At 38.8% G+C, this 19,642-nt stretch overlaps 1 protein-coding gene across 9 annotated transcripts in view; it reads right to left on the reverse strand.

The window, feature by feature from the left end:
- Window positions 1-701: 701 nt before the first annotated feature.
- The window catches only part of macf1b (microtubule actin crosslinking factor 1b), an 83,540-nt gene continuing 64,599 nt past the window's right edge, over window positions 702-19,642 (reverse strand). For all 9 annotated transcript variants that reach the window (XM_059021432.1, XM_059021418.1, XM_059021421.1 and 6 more), the window contains 6 exons: window positions 19,170-19,324; window positions 17,996-18,070; window positions 16,681-16,798; window positions 13,066-13,232; window positions 7,415-7,535; window positions 702-2,594 (listed from right to left, as the gene is read on the reverse strand). In XM_059021432.1, the coding sequence (XP_058877415.1) occupies window positions 2,569-2,594; window positions 7,415-7,535; window positions 13,066-13,232; window positions 16,681-16,798; window positions 17,996-18,070; window positions 19,170-19,324 (662 nt within the window). In that variant the 3' untranslated portion in view covers window positions 702-2,568. The remainder of the gene's footprint in view (window positions 2,595-7,414; window positions 7,536-13,065; window positions 13,233-16,680; window positions 16,799-17,995; window positions 18,071-19,169; window positions 19,325-19,642) is intronic.

Raw genomic sequence — 19,642 nt, forward strand, 5'->3', positions numbered from 1 at the left:
TTGATATGCTGAATTAAGCAGAATCGGGTTTCGTGCTAAACAATGGTATTTTTTAATTCTTTGAGAATTTGCAAACAGGCAGACACTTCCAGCATCTAAGTATAGGCCATTAAAAGAAATAGGAGAGAAATTAATTTAAGTATGTACCTCACTGTCATTAACATATTAAGATAACAGCGTGCCAGATAAACTCGTTCTATAAAGATCTATTCATTACAAAAGATTTCATTTGAAAAAAAAACAAAACATCATGGTGCCCATAGCATGCTACTAGTGGCGACACAGATGTTTCTAAAAGTAATGCTCCATATTGTAATTACATTTATCTTAATCTTTAGAGCACACTCTCTTGAAAGCGATCTTACTGCTCTGTAACTCCTTGATAAAAAGGCACGTACCACTTGTATCTAGATAACTGATTATGCTATCATAATCTGAAACAGTTGCCAACACAGATGTATTTCTTCTCCTGATTTCAAGACATTTAGCACACATAGGGCTCTGTTCACAAAGTCTAAACACATTGTTTTGGAAATGTCATTAAATCCCTCAAAATATTTACCAGATGTCCTGGATAATCCCAGGCTGACAAACAACTGACATATTAAACTGAGGATGACATATCAAACTGCTTTGACAAAAACCAAAGCAGTGTTTGAAATCCCATTCTTACATTTTTATATAAATGAGGTCCAGACAGCTTTGTATAAAACCTAAGCTTTATTATTCACTGCATTTGTATACAGTGATTAGTTGCATTGTTCTGTATTCACACCAGGTTAGATACAGGACTAGATTAAGAAGCAGCAGCTTGTATACGTCTAGTAGTATTGGATGTTTACTGGTTACACACTAGGCTACTGTTGTTAAGTATTGCATTATCAGTAATACAAGGTATCCGGGGTCTGTACAAGGCGTGACTGATTAGGCACTGCATAGTAGGGAAGTGTTTTCATTACAGTCTGGATGCCCAGCACAATGTATGGTACCATCAGCAGAGTGTTAAAGTACTATAGGACTCTGCTGTACTTGCAGAAGGGCTCCTGTGCACCTGCCACAGGGGACAGCAGAGGCAGCTTTGCATTATTCATTGTTTTAAGTCTGGGGATCTTGGGACAGTTTCAGTAACCACTTCTAGGTAGCAGTCTGCCAAATCCAGTTTAGTTATATGAAGAAAATACATTGAAAGGAAAGACACGTTTCTATTCTTTTAATCCTTTAAGGATGTTTTGCAAAATGTTGCATAGCATGTGTGTGTGTGTGTGTGTGTGTATGCCATTTTGTAAATGGAAATCTTCATTAGTCCCTCGAAATGTGTGAAATATACTTTTCAGGCCTGACGTCTGTGGTTTTCTCTAGGGCTGAAGAATGTATTATTTGCTTGGGTATCCTAAATCATAGACATTGTTATAAACCAAAGCTAGTAAAACACCACCTGCAAAGTTCAAATATTAACTGGAAAGATTGTGATGGGACCGATGAGTGTTGCAAGGGATTTATGGCAGGTCTGTATCAGATCATTTGAAGAAGATTATGAAGAACCAATGCAATGAGACACACTATGCTACAAACACAACAATATAAAGAACAAAACACTCCTATGAAAACTGCATTAAAGAGATACAGCACTCTATTTTTTAAATGCTTGTCCTTCTAAAACATTTGATTTTGTCGTTTTTTGGGGAAAAACAAGGAATGCACTGACAATTTTTACTTATTTACACAATGGTTTCCCTGAAACAATTGACAAGAGCTTTAGAAACCTGATCCTAAGTCTTTACATCTGATAGGTTGCTTTTTTCATCCATAAGCAGCCAAGGCAAGCTGAATGATATCCACTAAGCATCATAGTGAACTAACACATGCATATTCTCTTACAAAGTGCTGCAAAAAGACTGTCCATCTGTTTCCATTTGCAAAAAACCTGCTGCAATTATGGGCTGTTTTGTTTAGCTAGCTGAAGACATACTATATTTGTTAGTTGGTGATTAATGTAATTTTGATAAATGGGTGGCCATATTTAAAGATAGTAAAAGGGGGAACTAAGCTGGTTCTCATGTTTCAACACAAGGAGAATTGAAACCTATAACAATAACATTTGTATTATTCTTTTAGAACAAATTATGTTGCTGAAGTGACCACTGTTTCACTGTTTCAAAACTGCTTTTGAGCTCAAAGCATGGACCCATGCCTAGTCCCTTCAATGCTAAAAATGTTTTACCCAACCCATCCATGAAGATGAGAGGCCTCATAGACATTTCTGAGTGTCCCCACATCAAGGAGATGCATGGCTTAAAAAATGGGAAGAAAGTTCTCATGTGTGTCATGTTCTCAAGATTAAAATGTCTCATGAGGTTACACGAGGACGACGTTCTGTACAGTCTGGCAGCAAGATAACACACAGTCCAATGTGCTCTTCTTTTTCAGAAGACGAAGTTCTGGGTGTTCAGTCTATCAGAAGCCTCTTTGTTGTTTTCTATGCGTTGAGTTGTGTGGAGATCCCCAAGTGCGAGGGTATTTTTTCTCTGAGGTCCAGGAGACTGGTTAATGTCATTCTGGTGCTGCAGATCAAGTAGGGGGTCTCTCAGTGTCCTCTGGAAAAGAATATGTAACATTCCAATATATATATACATAAAGCATGCATCACCGCTGTCAGTATTACGCATGCCATACAGTGCATCCAGTACATTCTCAGTAAGATACAAAAAAATAATAATGTACAAGCAAAGTTTAATCAGTTTCTGAAAGGTGGGTTTAAAGTCAAAGTGTCAGCGTCTGGCATATTTTGACATTTTTCTATGTATTTTTCTATGTATAACATGCTGGAACGCTATGCAATTTACCAGCTACCAAAACACACAGGGTTTCCAACCCTTTTATGCAGGACCTCATTAATTTAATTGGAGCCAGGTGTTCCTCTCTGACTCCTCCCGTGGCATTCTGGGGAATGTAGTGCCTCTCACTACCTCTCCTCCCCCTACTCTGCCACAGTATGTATATATATATATATAATATATATATATATATATATAGCTCCTTATTTTTTTAGCCCCTGCTAGACTCAAATTTTCCACCAGAGTGCTGGAATTGGGAGTAGAGCCCATCAAAGTGCTTGCAGTGTATGAAAATAAAGATAAGAATTCAACAACAGGAAGACAGGTTCCTGAAGGGACTACAATCTACAACATCGTTTGGAAACTGTCTTGTAGTTGTATTATTATCTTTATTTGCATACACTGTACTACTTATCACACTATCAGGAAGAACATTTGTTTGCATAATACATACTTTTACCTGTTCTTCTACTCTATTCCCAGCCACTCATATTCCATAACAACCTAATCCGCACACAGTAGAGTGGCACACCATTTAAAGACATGTACAGTACAGTATACCATCATTGAAGCTGTCAGTGCAAGTACATGCATCTTTGGTTAACCAAGTCAAATAATGGGTCTAACTCTTGTCCGAGGTGTTATCATTGTCTCTGGTACTTAGAAAAAAAAATAAAAATCTGTAAGCAGAAACGAGTTGTACTGTAAGAGGCAGGGTGATCGCCTTCCTTGCACATAGCCAGGTTCAGAGAGCCTCCTGCCCTCCTAAAGTATAAAATGGGGTGTAAATAGGATAACTGATAACTGATTGGAGATACTGTGTAAACCGTTAGAAATGCTTTAATGAAAATGTGTCGACTGTCCTTTGTGAATAATCATTTCATAACACACCCATATCAATTGGGGGTGATTATTAGTAAATGAATCCCACTTGTCAATGTTGAAACTGAGTGAGGTAGAAAGAGAATGCCATAGCTCACACGATGATAACAGTCCTGTGTAAAGATATTGAGTACTCTCTTATTTAATTTTCTCGGGCAATGTTAAGCATACGGATATAAGTGTGTGAAGCAGGGTTCTCTCTTAGTAGTTCTCTAATACTGTAAACACAGCGGCTTTGTCGCTAGTGAAAGTTCTGCTGCAATAACTAGTTCAAAAAAGAATGTGCAAGCTCTTGAACTGTATCTCCTTGAATGTACGTGTGATTCCTGGTTACCCACTAATGTTACATCCCCGCCACACCAATGTTGATCAAATAGTACATTTCTGCATCCATAGAGTAAATACTTATTCATGATACACAGTGCAGTCGAAACCAGTCTGGCAAGCAGGATTTAAATTGAACTGCACCCAGAGAAAAATAAATTATAGTGTTACTGATAATCAGCTGGAAGTGACAAGTGCAGCCGCAGCTATTAAGTTAATAACTTGACAGACACAGCCCCTTTTTCCCCGAATGATCTTGTAAGCTGCATGCAAATGGAACTTTCCCTGAGGTCAGGTCATACCATCTACAGTAATTAGTCTTACAGAATGCTGCACTTTTTATGGAACACTGTTTCCATTTGGTGTTTAAGTGCTTCTGCTGTTGTAAAAACAACACACAGTACCTCCGTGTATGACCACACAGGTCTCCCCAGCTACCTCTCCTCCCCCTACTCTGCCATTTAATATATATATATATATATTACAGATATATATATGCCTTGATCAGACTGCACCCAGCTACCTCCAGACCCTCATCTCTCCCTACACCCCCACTCGACCTCTCCGCTCCGCCTGCACTAGAAGACTGGCTCTACCTCCGCTACGCTCCCCTGCCTCCCGAGCCCGCTCCTTCTCCACCCTTGCTCCGCAGTGGTGGAACGACCTTCCTACAGATGTCAGGACTGCCCAGTCCCTGACCACATTCCGGCGCCTCCTTAAGACTCACCTCTTCAAACAGCACCTGTAGAACTCCTCTGTTGTATCCTGGGACACTATCACCCTTCATTTAAATATGCTTTATTTTGCTCTTATCTGCCCCCTATTTTACTGCATTTAATCCTGTACCTCAGAATATTGTAATCTCCCAAGTGTTTAATCTGTAGTATTTTGTACTTAATCATATCCTGATGTAACTATCACTACTTAATCATATCCTGATGTAACTTTCACGATTATCTGCTGTATTATTGAATTGTGGTTTGTCACACTTGAGAATTATTGTATTTCTTGTTCTTATTGTATGACTTATATTGTAACACTTGAATGTATTTGTATTTGCTTGCGATTGTAAGTCGCCCTGGATAAGGGCGTCTGCTAAGAAATAAATAATAATAATAATAATAATAATAATATTAGCTCATTTACAGATAAATAGGACTACAGTATATTTTAGATGGTGTCTGTTTTTTACACCATGTGCCAGTTGTGAAATCCTCAATGTCATGCTGGACTGTGACACTTTGATGCAACCTGACACGTGTGAACGGTCTACATCTGCTAGGAATAATAAAGCAATGCTGTCATTTTTTGGTAAAACATTTCAAGAAGGTTTCAACCAACGAGGAGCTCCTTATTTTTTTGAGCCCCTGCTAGACTCAAATGTTCCACCAGAGTGGCTGGAATTGGGAGTAGAGCCCATCAAAGTGCTTGCAGTGTATGAAAATAAAGATAAGAATTCAACAACAGGAAGACAAGTTCCTGAAGGGACTACAATCTACAACATCGTTTAATTTTGAGGGGTTTTTTTTCCGATCTCTAATTAACTCTTCTGAGGATTTTTTTCATACTGACCCTAAAGACAAATTAAAGGGTTTGGTTCCCCCTTTACATGACAAACATCCCAAGCAAGAAGCAACAATTGGGGGAACACTAAAGGCTTTTACATATTCCTATCCAGCAAGTGAGGGTGCTGACGAAAGAGTCAACCCGATGAGCACAGTGTGATTGATGCTTGTTTATTCAGCACCCTTTATTTGCCTTCATAGTCAGTAACAATCATTCCATAAGGGGGGACCCTGTGAAGAGCGAATTACAACTCAGAAACTACTGTAAACAAAAAATAATAATACAACAAAAAATGTTGTAGGCGGTATTCACTTTCACTTTAGTTGTATTATTATCTTTATTTGCATACACTGTACTACTTATCACACTATCAGGAAGAACATTTGTTTGCATTCTTCTAGAATGTGCAAGCTCTTGAACTGTATCTCCTTGAATATACGTGCGATTCCTGGTTGCCCACTAATGTCACATCCCCGCCACATCGATGTTGATCAAATAGTACATTTCTGCATCCATAGAGTAAATACTTATTCATGATACACAGTGCAGTCGAAACCAGTCCGGCAAGCAGGATTTGCCCTTGCATATTTCTCTGTAAATACTGAGAAAATTAGTTTAATATACTTTTTTTTTTATTGATTTTCAGTTTTAATAAAATCTTCTGTTAGTGTGTGAATGTGATTATTATTATTGGTTATTATGAAAACAAAGAAGCGTCATTTTACAGAAATACTAAACCAGTGTGTGGCGCTCCCTGTCACTGACTAAAATTAAGGTGAAATAAAGAGAGAGAGACATACCATCAATTTCCAATTGTTCTGTTATTTCTTACCATATGGCGTCTTTCTTTTTATTGTCTTTATAACCACTGACACTGGCATCATTATTATTATTATTATTTATTTCTTAGCAGACGCCTTTATCCAGGGCGACTTACAATTGTTACAAGATATCACATTATTTCACATTATTTTTTATATACAATTACCCATTTATACAGTTGGGTTTTTAAAGGAGCAATCTAGGTAAAGTACCTTGCTCAAGGGTACAGCAGCAGTGTCCCCCACCTAGGATTGAACCCACAACCCTCCAGTCAAGAGTCCAGACCCCTAACCACTACTCCACACTGCATAAATAACATTAGATTTTTCTACTTTAATAATTAAAATTCTCATTGATGTCCATTTCTCTTATTTCTGTGGTAATTTCTGCATGAACGAGACAGTGACAGTCTGACAGCCTCTCCTTCGACTCTGAGTAATCACGTGTTGTGTACAGAAACATAGAAGACTCGCGAAGACAAACCGTCAGTTTGAGACAACACGGCAATTCTATCATTGGAGTAAGGGAGGGAGTTTGCGTAGCAGCTACAGGAATATAGAATGGTAATGTACACCTCTTCATGATGAGCCCCCACCCCCACCCCCAAAATGAAATAATACACTTGGACAGTTGTATTGGATTTACTGCTGTATCATGTATAAAGGGTTTCGTAGCCTTGCAAACAATAACAAACGTGAGAATCCATTGCACGGCCGTGAGACTCTCAAAATTGTGAAAAACTGTGAGTTTCACGGGTAAACCTTGAGACTTGACATGATTATGGTCTGGCTATAGACTACCTCGTTTATGTAACAGTTACAAGCATTGCAACATCTTTGTAAGCCCTATTCTGTAATACCTGCAAAATATTACTTTATTATCTATGCTTATCCTTGACATGTTTCTTATCAGCTGACATATTTATAATGTGTGTTTCTGAAATCAGTGGGGTAAATAAATGGAATTGTAAATAAGTGAACAAGAACCTGTTGGTGCTGGAGACTCGGAGTCCTGCGTGGATGCAAAGTGGAGGTCCGTCCCAAGCGCAGCAATGGAGCTCCTCGGACGACAGGAACGATCCCCTGAGAAACTCCTCCTGAGGACAGACTGCAGAGAAACCACACAGCCATTCAGATCACCACAACCCATTCCATTTCATATTAAACACATACAGTGGTGTAGTTGAGCGGGTTTTCCACATAACCACGCCTCCCACAGGCATGTTCTGATAGGTCAAGCCACTCGATGTAGCCTATAATTAGGGCCTCTGGTTTTCGGTTTTAACCAATAAAACCCGATAAAACACCCCCGATACACAAAAAATTAAATCGGTGGATAGCCAATAAACACCGGAAAACACCGGAAAAACTGTGGAAATGGTTAATCTATTCACGCTGACTTTACGCTTTTCCCATTAAAAAAATAAAACCTACTACAAAAATAATAATAAATACATTTTCCTGTGCTGCTGGGCAATGTCCCGCCTTCCTGACTTGTATCTATCATTGATTCGTTCTGAATACTTTAAACCCACACCAACTACTGAGTGACAGCACATTCCTACTTTTCTATTGGAGACTCGGCTTTCGAGATTTAAAACGAGATTACAATCAGGATGGAGGCTTTAAAGACACGGAGGAAGGAAGGATTTAAAACAGAATTGTGGCGAAATGCACATAAATGCCTACACACAAAAACCCCAGAAGAATGTGCCCGTGACCATAGGGATTTCATTGTGGAATACAGCAAAGGAAAGAAGGTACAACTTAAGTGTGCAAGTACTGTTGAGTTACTATACATATTTTTATCACACACACAAAAAAACACTCAAGCATTTTGGAAAGTAACCGACAACACAAATTTCATACAGTATATCAAAAACGAAAGCCCCGAAAAAAAATGATTTACATAAAACTCGAAAATAACTAAAAATAAGCACTGAAAAATACAATTAATAAAACCCGAAAAACAGAAGCCCTGCATATAATTAGGCTTCTGATTTTCTGTGTTTTACCCTGGCTTTTATACTCTCCCTTAAGAATTCATTTGATACCAGATAAGTCATTCGTGTATCTCAATCACAACTGAGAAACGTGTTAATAGTAAAATTGATTTCATTTACAGGTTTTTTTTCTGCCAAGCTTTCATTTTTCATTTACAAGTTTTACAACATGTTATAACTACGCAGTTCACACGGGGAGGTATGGTTTTATTAAACACAGCAACGCACCACAGCGCAGTTTCTCCAGGCAGCTCAGACAGCATCGTTCTGCCACTGACACGTAATGTAAAGCATTCTGACGAGACACTTTGTGGAAATTAGATAAATGCAATACCTTGTTATATGTGTTAATAGAAGTTCAGTATACAAATAAAATGTGAATTTGTATAACAATTTAAGAACATTTTAGTGCCGTTCCGGTACCTTCAAATTTAGAACGGCATTACTGAACGTATATAACAATTGCTGTTGCTATTCCAGTTGTTACACTGTGAAAGTCTCTTTATCACAAACCTCCGAATCATCTTCATACAAGGGAGGATTATATTTTACTGAAAATATTCAATTTTATCAAAGATTGACACATTTTTTCCACGTTAACATATTGTAGCAGCCGGCTGTGTGGGGGGGGTTCTGTATCCCGCTTACTTCTCACACCAGTGTAGTGGCCGGCTGTGTGCTGGGGTTCTGTATCCCGCATACTTCTGTTTTATTTTGGCTCTGTCTCAATGGATTTTTTTCGCCGTCTTTTATCAATGACCTCTCTCTCTCTCTCTCTCTCTCTCTCTCTCTCTCTCTCTCTCTCTCTCTCTCTCTCTCTCTCTCTCTCTCTCTCTCTCTCTCTCTCTCTCTCTCTCTCTCTCTCTCTCTCTCTCTCTCTCTCTCTCACATACAGTACTCCCAGCTCAACTCTCCTCAAGTGGCACGCAGCAATATGGATGCTGACTCAGCCCCAGGGCCGTATTAAAGGACGTGGGGCCCTACGCTAATCCATATTTTGGGGGTCACATACATATTATGGCGAATGGTGTTATTAGCATATTGGTTAATCCGGCCCGTGTTGGGGACCTCTTAAACTATTGATGCCTTTATTGCCTTGTACCATACGACAGAACTCACATGCCAGTGATAATAATTAAATCTCACTGTTTGAATGTAAATTAAAATTATCATTAGCAACATCTGTGGGCCATAGAACACAAAATGAGGCAATATGGATCACAGACATAAAAACAAAAAACTTCAGTCTCAGGCAGTAAATGCAAAAGCATTAGCATCCACTGAGGTTAATGGGTCAGTGGTTCTGTTAGTTTACCAGAAAGTCCAGCAGCTATTATATATATATATATATATATATATATATATATATATATATATATATATATATATATATATATTACAATAGCAGCAGAATTATATATATAGTAAAACAAAAACAAAAGTTTTTTTTTTTCCAAACCTATTTGTAGATCCCTTCTATGGACCAGTAGTAGCATTGCATTCAAAACAATCTAGCATAACAAAAAAAAGGGAATAACTTTTCTGGCTGTCCTTTACTTTCTTCTTTTTAATCTTTTGGTTAGCTATAAAAAAGGGTGAAAGGGAGATAACCAAACACTTTGGACTTAAACTCTTCTTGCCGACTGCAAGGTATAAAAGGTATTGACAATGTCAACCCAGGGGACTTCTTTGACCTGAAAAAAGAAACAAGGACCAGGGGTCACAAATGGAGATTAGATAAAGGGGCATTCAGAACAGAAAATAGGAGGCACTTTTTTACACAGAGAATTGTGAGGGTCTGGAACCAACTCCCCAGTAATGTTGTTGAAGCTGACACCCTGGGATCCTTCAAGAAGCTGCTTGATGAGATTCTGGGACCAATAAGCTACTAACAACCAAACGAGCAAGATGGGCTGAATGGCCTCCTCTCGTTTGTAAACTTTCTTATGTTCTTATGTTGTTATCCACATTTCCTTCGGCCTCCAACATTGTACACCTTTACCTTTACCTAAAATTCCAACCTCCAAATAAAAGGGGAAAGATTATAAAATGTAAAGAACCACAGTTTGCACATTTCAGACAGGACAGGTTTTTAAATCATACATTTTATCCTGCAGACTGACGCCTCTGATGGGACTAGGGATGGATCTCTCCCAAGAGGTAGAGGGCATGGAGCATTTGGTATTGTACATTAGCAGGAAGCTGCTTGCATGACAGACTCAGAGACGAGGTATGCTGCAATTAAGAAGGAATGCCTAGCCCTCATAAAAGAAAAAAAAAATGAACTGAAAGCAAGCTTCTGTGCACCTCTCTTTCTGTGTGTGTGGGCCCGTCCACCTGCGTACAGTTTTTGTAAACTGGCGACCTCACGGGGGCCCCAATTCTGCTGGGGGCCCTGCACTATAGCGTAATTTGCGTATGGGTTAATCCGGCCCAGCTCAGCCCACTCATCACACATTGGCCCTTCTGTATCCACACACACAGACAAGCTGGCTGCTGAAGGATAGGGGGAGAAACAGACTCACTCACACACAGCAGCACACAACGCAGGTGACATTATGGGTGCAGTAGACAGTCCCAACCCCTTCCCCAGTCCATGACACAGTTCATGGGACGTATACTGTTCGTTGCGGTTGCCCCGCCGCTACAATATTATTCCATCAGGCTCCATTTAAGAGTTTGATTTAAAACCCTTTTTTTGGTTTAGGATTGAGATGGCTGTACGACATTTCCCCAGTCTGACAGTCATATCATAACATTGTCTTATTGTGACAGTACCCTGGAGATAGTACAACCTGGACTGCTGGTGAATTAATAGTGGTTGATAATGGTGCATTGGCAGTGAAGTATTTATCTATTTCAGATTTTCCCTCACACACCACATAACTAGTATAAGGTTAAACCACCCTCTACGATCACAATAAATATTTTATTTAAATTGTCCAAATGTTTTCTGCAGCCTGGATAATATCTGTTTTCAAACAGCTGTCACTGTCTCTCTAAATCATTCCATGTTTCTATTACAAACTGAGAAAGACTCAGCAGCTTGTGTGAGTGTTATTAGATAACATTGCTATACTGTTATTATCTCTCTATTTAAAAATATGGCAATTCGCCATGTCCTTGTTTATGCATTTTTTAAAGAGCATATAATTTGCCTTGGCATGTATTGTACACCCTTTGCCAAAATAATTACTTCAAATCAAGTAATGACTGGCTAGTTTCGGGCTACTGCCAAATGTTTAATTGTGCCTTCTTAACACAAACAGAATTTTACAGTAAACTCCTCGCTGCCATTCCAGCTGAGAGATTGTTGACTATCAGACTGCCTTGAATACAGAGACAGACCATTTTTTAACATGAAACCAGCTAGGGGCAAGGCTGTCTGATAGAAATGAGCAGCTCAAAGTAGCCCAGCAGTGACAATGCATGTTCACTCGGGTCTTGCAACAATGCATTTTAGCAGCTGGCGTAGAAAGGGCCCAGCTGAGTCTGAAAATGTAATCTAAGACACTTCCTGATACAAGCAATTAAATGGCCAGACTTACTTATTAATTTTCGAGTTCCTTCACTTTGGAACTCGCTTCCAACTTGTGTCAGGAATGCTGAGTCTGTCAGTATTTTTAAATCTAAGCTCAAAACATATCTCTTTGACTTGTCCTTTCACTTTGAGCAGTTTGGAGCTCTTTTGGCTTGCTGTTTATCTATTTTTTGTAAAGCGCCCTGGGATGCTTGTCATGAAGGACGCTGTATAAAATTGGGATGGGATGGGATGGTACCTATCCTAAATTCATAGCCATGCTCTTCCTTGATACTCAGAAATACTTGACACACACACACACACACACACACACACACACACATATATATATATATATATAATATAAAGTAATCTGCAAAATGCATAAGTAATATTGTTGCCTTTTATAGAATGGCCACATTTATGTATTTTCAAGGATCATACATGTAATGCTTTTTGCTTCCCATGGTAGCACCACATGTCTCCATCCTCCCATATGTCTGATCTACAGCTATGGCCAAATGTTTTGCATCACCCTATAGAATTAACACATTTAGCTTCATAAAGTCTGATGAAACCGGCTGATTTAATGTTACTTTAACATATTGAATCACACACTGCTTTGTAGTTTTCCATACACTTAACGAAAAAATTGGAAAAATGTGACATTTTGAAATCTAACATATTAATACTGTACTACTATTATGGCTTCCGGTAGACTTTTGCAATATTATTTTGTAGTTTCTTTGATTACATGATGTTAAATAAAATATCTAAATTATGTTCATATAGGCTTTTTTTAAATTACATCGCAATCCTAAAATTCTAGGTGATAGAAAACTTTGAGTCATAGCTGTACAGCTTGCTGATCAGCCCTAATAAATATAATGCATTGGGCCCCATTCACATAGACTTAACTCATGAGCTTTTTACACGTGTTGTGTAAAATAAATAACAAATTACATTTAAAAGCTCAAAACAGACTTCTAAATCAGATAGGACGTTGTGAATATGGCTCAGTAGTTCTTCCAGTATTTTTTCCAGTGTTTTTTAAGCTGTGCTGTTTCAGGTCAATGAACATATTTGAATCTATCCCAGCTGTTTGTTGTTTTTACCTTCCTGGCAAGGGGGCTGCTGGGAGCTGAAGCACTGCTGTACAAGCTGAGACTGGAATTGGATCTGCTCCGTGACATCACTCTGCCATCACATTTCAGCGTGGAGGTGCCAAAAGAGTCCGGAGACAAGTACTTCTCTTTAATCTTCAGGTTTGTTCTGCCCTTCACTGTGAAATAATAATAAAAGAGTTCACAGCATTGGACTTTATTAAGTGGGAGGCAGTGTTTCGAAGTTCTGTAGATCTCAGTTTTGTGTTCAGCGGTCAGTAGTCTCTACATATTAAAATATTACTTAAATCAGTCATATTTTATTAAATAGCTAGATAGGTAGATATAAAGTATTTGCTCAAAATAGTCAACTTCCCAACGTTTCGGTATGTTTAACATTTAACAAGGCAAAGTGTGTTTGAAAACAAACAGTGGAGGTATTTATAGGCTTTTGATGCCATGGAAACTACACTTGTTTATATCTATTTAAATCTATTAATGTGTCTGTGGTGTCATTTACTACATAGTTAATGATGTACCTTCAGACATCATGCATATATATATATATATATATACAGTGCCTTGCGAAAGTATTCGGCCCCCTTGAACTTTGCGACCTTTTGCCACATTTCAGGCTTCAAACATAAAGATATGAAACTGTAATTTTTTGTGAAGAATCAACAACAAGTGGGACACAATCATGAAGTGGAACGAAATTTATTGGATATTTCAAACTTTTTTAACAAATAAAAAACTGAAAAATTGGGCGTGCAAAATTATTCAGCCCCCTTAAGTTAATACTTTGTAGCGCCACCTTTTGCTGCGATTACAGCTGTAAGTCGCTTGGGGTATGTCTATCAGTTTTGCACATCGAGAGACTGAAATTTTTGCCAATTCCTCCTTGCAAAACAGCTCGAGCTCAGTGAGGTTGGATGGAGAGCATTTGTGAACAGCAGTTTTCAGTTCTTTCCACAGATTCTCGATTGGATTCAGGTCTGGACTTTGACTTGGCCATTCTAACACCTGGATATGTTTATTTGTGAACCATTCCATTGTAGATTTTGCTTTATGTTTTGGATCATTGTCTTGTTGGAAGACAAATCTCCGTCCCAGTCTCAGGTCTTTTGCAGACTCCATCAGGTTTTCTTCCAGAATGGTCCTGTATTTGGCTCCATCCATCTTCCCATCAATTTTAACCATCTTCCCTGTCCCTGCTGAAGAAAAGCAGGCCCAAACCATGATGCTGCCACCACCATGTTTGACAGTGGGGATGGTGTGTTCAGGGTGATGAGCTGTGTTGCTTTTACGCCAAACATAACGTTTTGCATTGTTGCCAAAAAGTTCGATTTTGGTTTCATCTGACCAGAGCACCTTCTTCCACATGTTTGGTGTGTCTCCCAGGTGGCTTGTGGCAAACTGTAAACAACACTTTTTATGGATATCTTTAAGAAATGGCTTTCTTCTTGCCACTCTTCCATAAAGGCCAGATTTGTGCAGTATACGACTGATTGTTGTCCTATGGACAGAGTCTCCCACCTCAGCTGTAGATCTCTGCAGTTCATCCAGAGTGATCATGGGCCTCTTGGCTGCATCTCTGATCAGTCTTCTCCTTGTATGAGCTGAAAGTTTAGAGGGACGGCCAGGTCTTGGTAGATTTGCAGTGGTCTGATACTCCTTCCATTTCAATATTATCGCTTGCACAGTGCTCCTTGGGATGTTTAAAGCTTGGGAAATCTTTTTGTATCCAAATCCGGCTTTAAACTTCTCCACAACAGTATCTCGGACCTGCCTGGTGTGTTCCTTGTTCTTCATGATGCTCTCTGCGCTTTAAACGGACCTCTGAGACTATCACAGTGCAGGTGCATTTATACGGAGACTTGATTACACACAGGTGGATTCTATTTATCATCATTAGTCATTTAGGTCAACATTGGATCATTCAGAGATCCTCACTGAACTTCTGGAGAGAGTTTGCTGCACTGAAAGTAAAGGGGCTGAATAATTTTGCACGCCCAATTTTTCAGTTTTTTATTTGTTAAAAAGGTTTGAAATATCCAATAAATTTCGTTCCACTTCATGATTGTGTCCCACTTGTTGTTGATTCTTCACAAAAAATTACAGTTTCATATCTTTATGTTTGAAGCCTGAAATGTGGCAAAAGGTCGCAAAGTTCAAGGGGGCCGAATACTTTCGCAAGGCACTGTATATATATATATATATATATATATATATATATATATATATATATAGACACACACACATTAGGGAGTGGCGCAGCTCTTAAATGTATTTCATTCCTCTTTTAATTTCGTGCAACTGATAATCTGAAGAAAATGACATTCCCTTGTGTTTTGATGAACAGACTGATAAGGCATCAACACAGTTGTTTACAATCTTATTTCTTATCATATATTTTTTTGTCAAATCAATCATATATGTAAACAAATGCACCCAATAAGGGAATAATGGTATACATATCTAGCAGGGTGCTGGATATGTCGCAGTGAAGCATGGATAATAAAAGTATTTATTAATTAGGATTTCATTTAGAATTAGTGCAGGTTTGTTTGTTTGTGTAAGTTTCAGAATTTAAGTTACCATTAGGCGGGCTCCCGAGTGGAGCATCCAGTAAAGGCGCTCCGCGTGGAGTGCAGGATGCGCCCTATAGCCTGGAAATCGCAGGTTCAAATCCAGGCTATGTCATTACCGACCGTGACCGTGGGTTCCTAATGGGCAGCGCACAATTGTCCGAGAGCCGCCCGGGCAGGGAGGGATTAGGTCGGCAGGGCAATCCACGGTTCACTGTGCACCAGTGACCCCTGTGGCTGAAAGGGCACCTGCGGGTCTGCAGTGGAGCCATCAGATCTGTGTTGTCCTCTGGCACTATAGGTCTGGTGGCTTCGCTGTGGATCCGTAGTGCGAAAAATGACGGATTGGCAGGAACACGTTTTGGAGGACGCGTGTTTCAGCCTCCGTTTCCCAAGTTGCCGAGGGTTTGCAGCGGTGAACCGGGATAAAAATAATAATTGGGCATTCCAAATTAGGGAGAAAACTGGGGTAAAAACCATTGGCGGCGATTAAATAAAAAAATTTAAAAAAAAGTTGTTACCATTAGGTCCTAAAATGTATTAACGCAAGTAAAAAAGAAAAACGTTTTATTATTATTATTATTATTATTATTATTATTATTATTATTATTATTATTATTATTATTATTATTATTATTATTATTATTTATTTCTTAGCAGACGCCCTTATCCAGGGCGACTTAGTCGTAAACAAAAATACATTTCAAGAATACAAAAATACATTTCAAGAAATGTAATTAAAACTATGTAGTAGTCTACATGAGTCAGCCAATTGCAGCCAATGACAGGTTTTAAAGTGTTTTTATAAAGAAAATGCCCTCTCAATGAAGGCTGTCCCGTGTGTTAGTTGACCTTGGCTTTCTTTAGCACCCTCGTCTTTGCCTCGGGACGCATAATTCCAGTTGCTGTAAATGACCACACGGCAGAGCCTTCATCAATGGGCACTATCTCTTAATTCCATGCCTCCTTTATGGACCCACACCCACCCACCCTCACCTATTCATGCCCTGGATTTATTGTCTGGTACACAACTCCTCACCTCGGCAGGGATCGTTCTTTACCAGGAACTCGTCCAGCGCTGTCCACCCCCCCCCTACTCTCACCATCAAGGTGCTACGCAAAATCCGCACCATCCGCAGCTGCTGAGAGTCGCCGAACTGTGAGAGAGAAATGATCAGCTTAGTAAGAGAACCCAGAGCCACACAGAAAAGATCAGGCTTAATAAGAGAACCCAGAGCCACACAGAAAAGATCAGGCTTAATAAGAGAACCCAGAGCCACACAGAAAAGATCAGGCTTAATAAGAGAACCCAGAGCCACACAGAAAAGATCAGGCTTAATAAGAGAACCCAGAGCCACACAGAAAAGATCAGGCTTAAAAAGAGAACACAGAGCCACACGGAAAAGATGAGGCTTAATAAGAGAACGCAGAGCCACACAGAAAAGATCAGGCTTAATAAGAGAACCCAGAGCCAGACGGAAAAGATTAGGCTTAATAAGAGAACCCAGAGCCACACGGAAAAGATCAGGTTTAATAAGAGAACCCAGAGCCACACGGAAAAGATCAGGCTTAACAACAGAACCCACAACCCCATGGAAAAGATCAGGCTTAATAAGAGAACCCAGAACCATACGGAAAAGATCAGGCTTAATAAGAGAACCCAGAGCCACACAGAAAAGATCAGGCTTAATAAAAGAACCTAGAGCCACACAGAAAAGATCAGGCTTAACAACAGAACCCACAACCACATGGAAAAGATCAGGCTTAATAAGAGAACCTAGAACCACACGGAGTGATTGCCAACACCGTGGAATAGTAAAGGAACAAAAAGTAAATTAAAATTATATTTAAAAAAATAAAATACATGAAATTCCATTTGAAGCTGCTCACTCTTTCATAGCAAGAAATGCATACTATGAAAAACAATCTGAATAACCCAGCCTGATACTAGATTTAGAACTAGTGATTCCTTTTATGACTTCTTGCTAAGCAAGACATACAATACAGGGAGCAACCAAACTTTACCTCTTTCATTATGTATAGTAAAATCAACTATATCCGTGCTGTCAGAAAATTAAAGCAGGGCATATTTTTTCAGCTACTTGTTTTTTGAAGCTATATAATGACCCATCTTTATAGCAAATGTGAGCTTTACTTTATAAAAAAAACACATACAACACAGTGGTGGGATGAAAGAAGTACACGCGCAGAATCCAAATCACAGAATGGAACGCTGTTAAACATCCTGAAACACCAAGTCCTTTATCTGATTAGAAGTGAACCATAACTAAACTTGAGGGGTGTGTTTCTGTGGAGCTAGATGATGAGAAGATTGTGCTGAGAAGCTTACTCACCCGGTACCTGTTGGCACTGATCTGCTCCACCTGGAATCTCTTTACACAGCTACACTGAGACACATGTCGGCTCACCTGCGGAGTGCAAGAGCAAAGTACATTTTTTTATACATTTTTTTATATATTTTTTGCGTGCCAGTGTGACATTTGCTGGTGACTTCTGAGGATTGGGATTCAATTTCAATTCATTTTTATTTATATAGCACCTTTCATACCCACAGCATCTCAAAGCACTTTACATGTCAGCTAAAACAGAAAGAAGCCTGCAGCATCAAGATGTAGTAAAAATTACAAAATAATAATAATAATAATAATAATAATAATAATAATAATAATAATAATAATTGAAGAATATAGGAAATGAATAAGAATGATAAAACACTAAATTACAAAATTAAGCAAATAAAATAGATAAAAACAATTATGTTTGTAAGGCTATACTATAACAGTAAGTCTTTAATCTTTAATCTTTTTAGTATTGACCAACACAGCATCTCTACTAGAAAGGGCAGCGAGTTCCACAATCAGTGGGCATTATAACTAAATACACTTTCTCCTCTCCTGTTACATTTCACCTTTGGGAGTCACAAAAGGCCCGAAGAGAAAAAAAAAAAAAAACGCTTACTGATTTTTCTCTTTAATTAAAATAAAATAGGACAGAGGTTCTTAAATCTTTTTTCTTTGCGGCTTCCTGTTTGAAAAAAAAAATCAATTTCAAATAGAGAACCCCCAAGTGAAAAAAAGAGGAAAAAGCCAACCAAGACTGAACGAAAAAGAACAAATGTACTGAAGTAAAAGTACCTCACACTGGTAGGGATGCTCTAAGGCAACATTTGAAACTGAATTCTGGATGAAATAACACAGAATAGAAAATAGAACGTGTGTGTAACTGCACTGCCGCCTTGTGTACAACACAATCATAACAGCAGGAATTTGACTGAAACAGTAAGTACATAGATTTATAGCATTGTATTCTACATGTGTAGTAAAAACGCACGCAGTATTAGTACAATATTTCAGTAACCTGAACATGCCAGGTGAGAAACGTTAATTTAACTGCCCAATTCTAAAGCTGTACAACTACTGTATCCAGGTATCTAATACTGTGTTAGTGCAATGCTCGTTTGTGGTGCGCAGGGTCGCCGGTTACAGCTTTTCCTAGTTGGCCTCTCACCTCCTCGTTGATCTGGTCTGCATCTGCACTCCGGCGGCATGGGTCACGGCTCGGGTGCAGTGCACTCACAAACTCGTAGTAGTCTATAAAGCCGTCTCCATTCATATCAAAGATATTGGCCACTGCAGTCATCTCCAAGGAGTTGGTGGGGAATTCTGTAGGAAAAGAATGGGTGAAAAAAAATATATATTATTAGTAGTAGTATTACAATATAAATCAAATCTTAAGTTTCAAGGGATGGGTGAATTCTTAAAGAATATAACCTAAAACTGGTAAACAAAATGTGTAATGGTTTTGAACAGGCACAAATGTTACGTCCATCCAGTATATTGAGGTTGTGTTTCCTTCTACAGAGAAACCTGTAAGTGCAAGTAGAAACCATGGATTAATGTATACATACCTGTATCATTGTAAACATTTCCTGTGTGTAGTGAAGCATAGTGAAAGCACGGTAAACCACATGGCAGGCGTGG

The sequence above is a fragment of the Acipenser ruthenus genome, chromosome 4 (genome assembly GCF_902713425.1).
Source record: "Acipenser ruthenus chromosome 4, fAciRut3.2 maternal haplotype, whole genome shotgun sequence".
NCBI classification, from domain to species: domain Eukaryota; kingdom Metazoa; phylum Chordata; class Actinopteri; order Acipenseriformes; family Acipenseridae; genus Acipenser; species Acipenser ruthenus.